General features: G+C 41.6%; 1 protein-coding gene across 1 annotated transcript in view; it reads left to right on the top strand.

The window, feature by feature from the left end:
• The first annotated feature begins 1,776 nt into the window (after positions 1-1,776).
• STAT1 (signal transducer and activator of transcription 1, 91kDa) overlaps positions 1,777-11,989 on the top strand; it is a 21,582-nt gene continuing 11,369 nt past the window's right edge. Inside the window, exons 1-10 of the mRNA XM_010286002.1 lie at positions 1,777-1,918; positions 2,564-2,708; positions 4,256-4,354; positions 6,512-6,607; positions 7,334-7,412; positions 8,538-8,629; positions 9,245-9,396; positions 9,665-9,823; positions 11,139-11,231; positions 11,719-11,778. Coding sequence (XP_010284304.1) covers positions 1,791-1,918; positions 2,564-2,708; positions 4,256-4,354; positions 6,512-6,607; positions 7,334-7,412; positions 8,538-8,629; positions 9,245-9,396; positions 9,665-9,823; positions 11,139-11,231; positions 11,719-11,778 — 1,103 coding nt within the window. The 5' untranslated portion in view covers positions 1,777-1,790. The remainder of the gene's footprint in view (positions 1,919-2,563; positions 2,709-4,255; positions 4,355-6,511; positions 6,608-7,333; positions 7,413-8,537; positions 8,630-9,244; positions 9,397-9,664; positions 9,824-11,138; positions 11,232-11,718; positions 11,779-11,989) is intronic.

Below are 11,989 nucleotides of genomic sequence, written 5' to 3'. Positions count from 1 at the left end.
CAGCCCTTTGCTCCCGCACCGCCATCGCCTGGGTTGGCGGCGATCACCCGGGCAGTCGGGAGTGACATGAAAAATGGAATCGTTAAAACGTAAACGTGGTTAGAGTGGAGCCAGGCAAGAGTCCCGGCTTAGCCGTGGAAGACGCCCTCGAGCACGGGTGTTACTGAGGCACGCAGACCCCCAGAGCTGCGGATAAAGCCCCTCTTCTCCAGAGGCGCATACGGACCCTGACCCAAGGGAAGGCAGAACAGCCAGGTGGGATTTCTGTCCTACGCCACTTGTCAGTTTGTCAATGGCAGGCTGAGCCCTGTATCCCGCTATTGGTCTCCCTAACACTTCTCTCACAAAAGGTGCCAACTTCCCACTTTCTTGGTGTTTCCCTGCTTGTATCCCCCAGGAGTGCAGTAGCTGTATTATCATACTGCTCTGTAACCGGCTCTTTGGATGGTTCTCTGCCATTGCTCCCAAGTCCTTTCCCACTCTAGTTGCTTTAAGCCGGAGGAAGATTGGAGTACATCTTCATTTAAGCACTAGGGAGAAGAAAAAAAACCACACACCAATTGACTTCATGCATTAAGGCAAATTCTTCCAGCTTTCCTCACCCGTGTCACATTTAACTCTTTGCCTTGGTGCCACTACGGCATACTCAAACACTGTGTTCCTGTAGTCTGAATCCCATCAGGTTCAGTCTGAATGCCCATGAAAATCTTCAAAGCCAAAACATAATAGCATTCTTAAACTCTCATTTGCTTCTTACACATAGCATACGCCACTCAGCAGCTGAGGGAACTGACATAAAAACACGAAGAGATTTGGCAGGAAGCCATGTATAAAATAGTCCTTCACCCTGATGCTGCCCTTATTCCTTGGATAGGTCCTATCAACCTTTTTTAAAAGCTGCAGATCTGAGTGGACTTGCATCTCACCACCCACGTTCTCAGCCTGGACTCTTCTTTTGACGTATCTACATGCCATTTCTACTACAAGACGCTAATCTGAGGAGATTAGTCTGCAGCCAGAGACCATACATCAAGAACATACAACCACTCAGTCATAGACCTGTTATTGTACTGCACGCCTTCTCTCAGTTATATTAGTTCATTTTAAGTAACCCGTGTCTGCTATAGAAATCACTTAGTTTAGCCTGAAAAATTTGATCATGGGAACTAAAGCATATAGTAGAAAAAAATAGCTCTCCAGTACTTCTCCATTTAAAGTGACTTGACATCTAGTCTGTTTTCAGAGCTGGTAAGTGAGGACAGAGATAGCACCTGAAAATGGTCCCTTAGAGGTTTCTTTGATTTTCCACTCACACTTCTTCCACCTCATTGTGATGGGGACTACATCAACACCAAGAAAAGGTAGGACTCCACATATAGAGTCTTGATCCTGCAGAATACAGGTATCAAACACACAGGTCCTCGTTCCCATATCCCTATTAAGCAAGAGAGCAGTAACACCACCAGTACCCTAGATGCTGTGAAAAGGTGTTCAAAGGGAAAAAAAAAAATTTTCATAGGGAAGGCTGATATAGCTTTATTTTTCATGCAATAGCACACTTAATTTTTTTAATTAAAACAAGTACAGGAGTATTCAGTTTTAATGATTAGCTTTCTAAAATTGTTACAGCTGAAAACAAAGTAGTTTTGTTTGCTGGAAACCCTTTTCCTTCCTACTCCTCCAATTGTTGCCATTGTTCATGAAAACTAAATGAGTTACTTTTCACTGGTTCAGTCCCAATAATACTTAAGGATTTACATTGATTTTGTTTGTTTGTTTCTGTCCTCAGGATGACTCAGTGGTATCAGCTACAGCAACTTGATTCTAAGTTTTTAGAGCAAGTTCACCAGCTATACGATGACAGCTTTCCTATGGAAATCAGGCAGTACCTGGCACAGTGGCTGGAAAACCAGGATTGGTAAGCATAGAAACTGGCCTTCAGGTTGTGTGATAAGCAATGTTCTCATACATACAGTTACAGGCAGCAGTAGAATGCTGGGGAAGCAAGCTGCTAGGTGAACCTTTGCTGGTAGGATGCTTCAGGAGCTTTGTGGGTGCTATAGCCTGTGTTCCTGCCCCTCTTCAAGGCTTTTTAGAGGGGCCTGACACCTAGAGTAACAAGTGTACAATCTCACATTTCCCTCAGTTGGTCTGTAACAAAAGCAGCTGCTTTAAGACTGATCAGTTACTACCTTGGCAACTCAGCCTCTCACTGGTTCACAGACTTCAAATTTTTGCCAAGATTTCTATGGAGCATCTTCTTTTAGAAGAGTGGTACAACATGTGCATGCATCAAGTCCACTTTTAGTTTCTTGATGTGTATGGAACAAGTAAATAAAGCTGCACAGAGTATGGCAAGAGTAATACAGAGAAAAACAACATTTCCATATCAAGGAAAGTAAAGTCAAAGTTGAGAGAATGAAACTGGCTTATGTTTGAAGATAGTTCTTACTGCTTGCATATACTACAACTGGAGTTGGGTAGTAAAGTACTCCTGTATGTATTTCTTGAATGCTATATATCGGAAGTGTATTTAACACAAGCATGCCTTAAATTATTCTAGGGAACATGCAGCCACCAACGTATCTTTTGCTACGGTGTTATTCCATGACCTGCTGTCACAGCTCGATGATCAGTTTAGTAGATTCTTGATAGAAAACAACTTTTTGCTGCAACACAACATAAGGAAAAGCAAACGTAATCTTCAGGTATGCCTGGGGTATATGCCTACACATTTGCTTGAATCACTTCAGTAGTGCAGTTGGATGCTTCTAAGCAAACTACTCTGCCATGAGGGATTTTAACAGAGAATGAGTGAAAATCCTAATTTAAAAGTTGGAATTCAAGTGTTTTTGTTTTAATTGGGTACAGTTAGAAAGTTACAGTTTCATTACCAGTACAGTTACAGTTTCTGAGAACTAGATTCTAGAAATCTAGAAAAGCTGAAGGCTTTTACTATATGTATTTGGAGCACCTACTCAAACATAGTTTCACTTACCCCACCCCTTCCCCAGACCCTTTCCTTAGTGTCCTTAGCAAGTTTCTGATGCAGAAGAAATACAAGGGAAGAAATTGCATGTAATAGCAAAGGACTTGTCATTAGACAGCATGTCTGTACATCATATCCTGCTAACAAAGAAAAGGACCAAAGCAACTACCTGAAAGGGGGTTGTGGCGACGAGGGTGTTGGCCTCTTCTCCCAAGTAACTAGTGATAGGACAAGAGGAAATGGCCTCAAGTTGCGCCAGGGGAGGTTTAGATTGGATATTAGGAAAAATTTCTTCACTGAGAGAGTGGTCAGGCATTGGAACAGGCTGCCCAGGGAGGTGGTGGAGTCGCCATCTCTGGAAGTGTTCAAGAAACGTGTGGATGTGGGGCTTCAGGACATGGTTTAGGGGGCGCTGGATTAATGGTTGGACTTGATGATCTTGAAGGTCCTTTCCAACCTAGTGATTCTGTAATTGGTAGCGAGTGACAGTGCAGGCTATATTCTTAGTGGACTTCATTACTTTTGTTAGCCAGTCCTCCCCTTACAGCTCTATGCCAGAGAATCTTTCAGAGTCACCTTCCCCACACACCTAGCTTCTCACCACAGGTCAGTGACTAGGGGAGCGTTTTCTCAGGAAGAGAAAACGTGACCAGGCTGTATTTATCCAGTATCAACTATAGATCAGCCCTGAAAGGTCACTCAAGAAGGCTGGTACAGCTCAGCCACCCTCCAGGGCAGCAGCATCCTGGCAGCGCGGGGCAGTAGTATTCTGTCCAGAGCATGTTTCAGCTTTGTGTGCATGTAAAACAGTAAGGTTGAATTTGTATCCAGCCTTGACTGTGTGTTCATAGATGGCAGCTAACATATCTCCTTTACATCACTGATCAAGAGCCATACCTGTCAGAGCAGAACAGCCACCCTTCAAAACCAGCAGCTATACTTTAAAGCTGTGGGAGGGTGGCTCTCAAGAGAGGATGAGCAGTCTCTGGGACTGTTGTGTAGTATCTCACTTCTGCCAGTGACGTCTCTGACCCTTTCCTGTTGTTTCGTGCTGAGCCCGATCTCTTCGTACACTAATGAACTAAAAAAACCCTCATTCTTGGAGATAGCTTCAGCTGTCACACTCCCTGTAGTCTTGGAGCACGCTATGACCGACGCATGCCCTGAGGCTCACACAGACACCTGATAATCCTGTTGCTAGTCACTTTACTGAAGGGCAAGAGATTACGGGTATGAACTTTAACAATAGACTATCTCTAATGCCAGGATAACTTCCAAGAAGACCCAATACAGATGGCAATGATCATCTACAACTGTCTGAAAGAAGAGAGGAAAATACTCAACAGTGCCCAGTTGTCAAATCAGGTAATTTAATCTTGGAACGTATACTGCAGTTGTATCTGCCCTTTCCCTGGGATTATTTGGGACAGAGGGAGTGGAAAAAGACTGAAAGAGGAAACAGGTTGTCTGCTCTCTGCCCAACAACATGTTTTCTTAAAGACAGAAGAATGAACACTGATGTGTACCAGCTGGACAGTGTGGCTTGTTTGTGCTGTATGAAGCATTTGGAGGGGAAATGGCCAGGAAGTAATTTTTATTCCTTGAGTGATGTAAAAGCTACACTGTTTTTTTAATGCTTCTGTAGTATAGCCTGGTGTGCTCATCAGATTTTATTACGATTTAATGATTAGTGCTTGCCTTATTTCTCCAGCAAGATTTTAGCTTTTTTCATCTGAATTTACTCTGCATTAAGCAGCTGAGCCTTGGTGCTTTTCTGGACTCTCTGGGAAAACAATGCGTCATTCTCCTTCCCAGTTATCTCCAAGTATTTCTTTCTAATTTTTTTTTTTTTTTTAAATGAAACCCATTTCTTTTGTCTGAACCATAGGTAAAGCAGTATTCTTCTGCTTCCTCATCTGTTCCTTGACTTTGGCTTTTTTCCCCCCCTCCCTTTGCAAGGAAAACTGTTTTGCAATTAAAAAAAAATTCTGCAGTCAGCAAAGGCATGCAAACTATATAGCTAGATGTAATCCACTTCCATAGTGATAAAGTGATGACTGACCAAGCACATTAAGATACGATATTTAAATACTTCTCTTAAGGCAAGTCTTTGAATGTGTGTTGGTAAAGCAGGAAGAGCACTCAGGCACAAGCTTTCAACAAGGGGCCTAATGCAACCGTGTCCAAAACAGCTTCTCTGAAAACATGACTGACAGGGCCCTCATAGCTGCAGCACAGCTGCTTAGTTTCTGTTCTGGCACATGACAGAAAGCACTCAACTGCCTTTCCAGCATGCAATATATTTGGGCCATCAAAAAGGGAAATAAGTCCTCCTGTATTTACTGTTGGCACTAGGTACACCACCATGCCCTGCTTTCTGGTAAGTGTTCTCATTTCCCAAAGCTGAGAAGACAAAGTGCAAAGCAAGCACAGTTATAAGCATCATAAAAACCAAAGGAGAATCACAGATGTTAGAGTGTGCTCAGATTGTGTTAATGGTCTGCCTTAAGTTTACGATGGGGAACCCTTTGGCAGTTTACCAAAACAAATACTTTAGGACAAGGAGTAACAGGTTTAAACTAAAAGAGGGTAGATTTAGACTAGATAAGGAAGAAATTTTCACCACCCTCATTGTGAAAACACTGGCACCAGAGAGGTGGTAGATGCCCCGTCCCTGGAAACATTCCAAGTCAGGTTGGACGGGGCTCTGAGCAACCTCATCTAGTTGAGGATGTCCCTGCTCACTGCAGGGGGGTTGGACTAGATGGCCTTTAAAGGTCTGTTCCAACCCAAACTATTCTGTGATTCTATGGCTTTAGCTTAAGCTGAAGCGTTAAGCAGAACAACAATGCATAGCTTACTGTCCGGCATTGGAGGAAGAGCAAGTTTCTAGCACCAACAGCACTGTTAACACATGGAACAAAAAGCCTATCTTTCAAATTACTGCAACTCTCCCTGAGTTATGTCATGCAATAAACTTCCTGAATGAGATTGAGGTCAGCTTTCAAAGAAACTATACAGAAATATAAGATGTGCTTGAATGTCCTATAGGAAAGAAATTGCATACCAGGTTACCCCATTTGCCTGCACACAGGCCTATCTTGTTCCTAGCCCATTTCTCCCTATATCCTGTATGGATTAATCTAATACTTGATGTAGATGTCATCCAGCCTTCAGGATTGTTGTTTTCTTGAAATACATATAGCAGACACATGAAGATAAGCAAACAAAAGAATGGAGTTGTGCAGAGAGAAAACAGTATATGTTTATAGCTTTATATTGCTATGATGAAGAAGATGCAGCCTTGCCACACAACAGGTGTTTTTAATCCTCCTTTGTTCCTTGCAAATTCACCTGAACTCAACTTTGTATTATAAAACCTTGGTATGATTTATCAGAACAATCCATGCTTCATCAGGCTCTTTGCCAACAAAAGCCACTAACTTACATTAATGAAAAAGTAATTGCTGTCATGGGTCGCTGTGGTTTGACTTCTGTTGTTGTTCTGCTTGCCTCCCTCAGATGGAAGTGGGGAGCATACAGAACACTGTGATTGGGATGCTGGACAAACAGAAGGCACTTGATGCTAAAGTTAAGGCTGTAAAAGACAGCGTTATAGTAAGTATAGTATAAGTATTTAAACTGGTGTTTGTTGATCACACATGTTGAAAAGCTTTCAGTAAATAAAATTAGACTTTCTAAAATGACAAGTAAAAATAAGGTAATGGTTTGGTTTTCCACTATCACCAGTGACTGCCTGAAAATAGAAAGTCATTATCTATCAATAGCACTGTAATACAGATTGGGATTTGACTGGTTTAGGAAGATCAAACTTCCTGTGCTTAAATTTTAGCAACAAAAAACATTTTACCCACCTGAAATACTAACAACAAAATGGTTAAGAGTTTTTCCTCAGTTGCTAACTAGAATGAGATTTTCATTTACCATATAGATGTTTATTGTTTTAATGCTGTCATGATAGAAAGCTTTTTTCCAAGGAATACCTAAGAATCTGAAAGTTTGTTTAAAATGCTGTGTGCTGTTCCAAGTTTTTGCACTGTAGCCTAGGTTCTCCTAATTCTGTGAACTTACATGGCTAGACAATGAGGGCTTTTCCATATTTCATAATTATCAGATTTTAGGTAGCTGAGAAGAGGAAGGCAGGGTGAATAGAAGGTGATTAAGTTTAGGGATATGTCCTGTTAGGGAGTTCCAGGAAAAGATATTGCTGTAAAACTGGACTTCATCTCTGTAAGTGGCTGGTGCCAGGCAGTTCCTAATCAGAAGCCTTGCACTACATGAAAGTATGGAATAATTATGGCTGCTTTCATTTGTGCTTTATAGGATGTGGAGCAGGACATCAAGACATTAGAGGATATGCAAGATGAATATGACTTTAAATGTAAAACTTTACAGAACAGAGGTGAGTAATTTATGAAGGACATACCCTATTGCATATAGTTCCTAAGAGTAAACTCTGCCGTCTTATGTCAGGAAACTAAACCTAACAGGTAGCCAATCTTACTGATAATGTCCCTCCTTTATTAATTCTGCTTTATGCTGAAACCTAAATTAATGAAAATGCATTCTCTCCACATGTCTGTTCTTACAGGAAGAGACTCCCTTTGTTAACACAGCATTCCTTTGTATCCCTTTGCTACTAGAAATAGCAAACCCTATAGAATCTGTGACTATTCAACCATACCGCTAAACAGATAATTTTACTCTTCTCTGCCATTTTGTATTTCACAAATTTCTTCCCTGCTTCAAGTTTTGTAGGCCCTTGTATATCAAGGGAAGCACATGCAGCGGTAGTCCATGCTGGTTTCATTACGTAGGTCTGTGTCTCTTTTTGACTACTTTGTTTTAGAAAAGGCTTCAGTTTCCAACACAAATTGGCAGTTGACTGTCTCTCAGAAAAGGGATGTGTTCAGGACATACTAAGGGGAGCACTGAGACAAACTCTTGCTCTCTGTACTTGGGGGCAGGTAGCACTTCTGTGAGGCAGACAGGAACCTCTAACTTAAGGTCAGTAGGCAGCACAGAGGTAGTAGCTATGGTGACTGTGTAGGATCTGCCAGCCTGGGCTACCCCGGCAGGCTGTAAACATCCTCCTTTGAAGTTACAGTTAACTTCCGTTGCCAGGGTAAGTAGTACGAGTGATTCATGTCTGAAGTCAGCATGAGAACAAATTGCTCTGTGTGTATCTTTACACCCTATAATAATTTTAAATCAAGTTCTTGATCTAAAAGGCAAACTCGTGTCTTGGTTACTTCAACTGGGATAGTGACTTTTCCCTACCTTAGTGCTTCAGGTGTAGACTCTGTCCTTTCAGAGGGGGGGAAAAGGAGGAATCACAAGAAAGTCTAGGAAGCAATAAATATTTCTTCCCTTAAGCTTTAAAAATATACATCACTTGACATCAGCCAGGCAGGTCCCCTCTTGCCCTGAGTGTTTCCCCCACCCATACTTCCCCGTTCTCACAAGGGCATGACCTGTTGCGTCATCAGGTTCAGCCTCATCTTCACAATTTGGACTTCTTTTACAGAACATGAATCCAATGGTGTGTCACAGGAAGAATATAAGAAAGAACAGATGAATCTCAAGAAGATGTTTTTATCACTTGACCTCAAGAGAAAGGTAGCGCTCTAGTTTTCTTTCAGGAGGCAACAGCACTTCATTCTGAACACAACCATTTTCATTGGGTTGACATAAATTATATAAAAGAAAACTTTTCTACTGCTCTCAGTTGAGCTAAGATTTCATTCTTTCCATCCTGACTTATAATCTAGTATGTTTGTAACCAATTCTCTTCTAGGAACCTTTATCAAACTCTGTCAGCTAGAGCTAAAAGAACCACAAGAGGGAAGAGTGTCATATCAGTAGTCGTGTTCTTGAGGAAAAACTGATTAGAAGGTTTGCAGCTATATTAGAGTTAAATGTGCTCACCCGTTGCAGTGCTCAAATCAGTAAGCACTGGGTGATCCCAGGTACACACTTAGGACATGTGAATGGAGACAATGGCTCTTTATAATTCAGCAATACTGAATGTGTGTTGTTTCTCCATTTAATCTAGCAAGTACTCCAGCTAAAAAACAGCTGGTGTTTTAGGAAGAATCCTCTTTTGACTATTACAAACTATTACTTTGAGATCCTTGCAAAGTTTTGCAAGACAGATAGCATTAGCTAAACCAGTAATTAGTTTTCCTGCATAATGTATTTTTAATGAACAGAGTAATGTTATATTCTCTGTAGGAAGTGGTGAACAAGATAGTACAGCTGCTGAATGCCACAGAGCACACACAGAGTGCTCTTATTAATGAGGAGCTGGTGGAGTGGAAACACAGGCAACAGACTGCATGTATTGGTGGCCCGCCCAATGCCTGTCTTGACCAGCTGCAGAACTGGTAAGTCCCAGTCAAGGGCTGTATTGGCCAGGAACTTTGTGTTATGAAGGAACACCAGATCTGTGAAATATACTGATGATTTATATTATACATTTTCATTCTGTCACAGCATAACTACATTTCATTGATTTTATGACCTCATCACGTTTCCAGTTAGCAAGAAGTGTTCTCTGTGCACTGCCTCGTCCTTAGGGACAGTCACCTGGCTGGTGTCTCAACATTATTACGATACAAAAACATGCTAAAAGTAGTAAGACTGTAATTGCAGGTTCACCATTGTTGCTGAAAGTCTACAGCAAGTCCGTCAACAGCTCAAAAAGCTTGAGGAACTGGAACAGAAGTTTACCTATGACCCTGATCCCATCACAAAAAATAAACAAGTTCTGCAGGACCGAACATACAGTCTTTTCAAACAACTCATCCAGAGGTAACAGACAAGAAGGGTCTTTTTGTATTTGCATGAGTAAATGAATGGAGAGCACCTTTCCTTCTGTTCCCTCATTACTTCCTGCATGCTAACTTTGCATTTTCTGAGGTTTTCCTAAGTTTGTCACAAACATTAAAGTAAATGACTGTTTTTGAGATTTACCCTATTTAGGGTTTCCGCAGGTTTAGACCCATGGAAAGCATTTGTGATCAGTCATCGTTTAAGTTAGCAGGAGCTATGCTACAATATGCATTGGTTACAGAATCAAACTCCTAGTCTATTAGTCCACTTCTTGCTTTAAGCTTCAGCTCTGCAAAGTTCAAGTAAATGGAGGCAAGAAGCCATCCACACCAAGTTATGCCCAGGATAAATACACACTAGATTCTCCAAACGTTTGTCTCTGTATGCATCTTTTTTGTCTCCAGCACAGGGAGGCCAGCCCTGTCGCTGTACCATCTCTATGATGCAAGTTACTGTAACTGGCACTTGCCCCACATAAGATCAGAGTCCCATTCTGTAAAAATACAGTAGATGAGAATTCATGCAGCAGAAGGCTTGAAACTAGCAGTTAAGAGCAAGGACTTAGATATAGTAGGTAACACCCAGCTATGGTGAGCTAGAACCCAGGTTTTCAGAGTCCCATTCAGATGCTTTGACCACTAATTTTCAGTTGGAAAACACAGGTAGTCCTTTCAATGGAGTGAAGGCAAGGAGGAAGAGCTGTAGAAGTCCAGCTGCTGTTCAGTTATCTTGCTTGTGAGTACAGTGGAAGGAAGAGTCTTCATGCTGCCTAGGACTCAGTAACAGTAGAAATACTTCATAATTTACATCTGCACAGCACAGTGCTACACAAAAGGTGCCTGATACAGCAGCAGTTTGGGGTGTATCAGAACAGGTTAGCCTCAGGAGTTTGCTTTATGGGGTTAGCTAGCCCTAGCTCTTGGGCATGTGTTGTTATACAGAGAAGTGGCAAAGCAACACTTCTCACTTGGATTATGCTAGTTATATCACAGTGTTTACACGCTGTTTGATTTCAGGGAAGTTTGAGGCCACACTCTCCCTCCTCAAGCCATCAATGTATTTAGGAAAAGCCATCCCTTATGAAATTGCTTTATATTCTTGATATTTCTAGTGCTGTTAATACAAGTGAAAGAAACCCACACACAGACCTCTGTGTGGATTGAGACCGAATGAATAGAGCATATAGTACTACTGGTAAATCACCATTCTTTTAAAGTTAACTTTTTATGTAATTTCTTATTCCTTAAAGACAACGCTGATAAATCAAAGTGCCTGTAATCTGTTCTTTCCATAGCTCCTTTGTGGTAGAGAGGCAGCCTTGCATGCCAACACATCCTCAGAGGCCATTAGTTCTGAAGACAGGAGTACAGTTTACTGTAAAGCTGAGGTATGTTTTCCCCTTCTCCCATCTGTTTCGTGGTAAGCTTTTCATGTCGTTGGCTTCCTACAGCCAAGAGGATTGTACTTCTTGCATGGTAGCCTAAGTGCTAGTGTCAGGAGAAGGAAAGTGCTATGTGGCAGGTAGATGTCTTCTAGCAGAGTTCAACTTGCATTTAGCTTTTACCCTTTACCAGAAGTAGGGGGATATTGATTGTATAAGAAACAATGAAACAGTAGAACAGTTACATGCAGACCACTTTGTCACGCAGAAGGATAACTCATTTGCCCATCTAGTTTCCTCTCTAAATCAGGACCTGGGATCAGTGTCTACAGACCTTGCTAATTTATCCTGTCACTGCAAATATGATATCTTATATGGAGCAAGCTTGGAGCCTGGATGTGGCAGAGTTGTGCAGCTTGAATATACCTGTGATAAGCAGTGTGATAGAGAACCTGTCTTTTGCAATTGCAGTCACTTAAAATTCTCTTTCCAGATTGCTGGTGAAACTGCAGGAATTGAACTACAACTTGAAAGTGAAAGTTTTATTTGATAAGTATGTTGCATTTTTTCATCCCTGTATACACTAATGGTAAGCAGTCCCTATATTCAGAAATCCAAAAGGCAGTCATATTTTAAGTGTTGAGTGGGCCAGGAGCAGGCCTGTTCTCCATGGCAGCAGGTCCATACTCCCTTTTTCTTACCTATGCCCTTGCTCTAAATCTCCCTTTGTCATTAGAGACCCATCAAAGTGCAAAAGGCATCAG

This window comes from Phaethon lepturus, unplaced genomic scaffold, assembly GCF_000687285.1.
Source record: "Phaethon lepturus isolate BGI_N335 unplaced genomic scaffold, ASM68728v1 scaffold24064, whole genome shotgun sequence".
In the NCBI taxonomy this organism is placed as follows: Eukaryota; Metazoa; Chordata; class Aves; order Phaethontiformes; family Phaethontidae; genus Phaethon; species Phaethon lepturus.
Note: the sequence above shows the minus strand (reverse complement) of the source record. Positions and strands in the feature narration are given on the sequence as shown.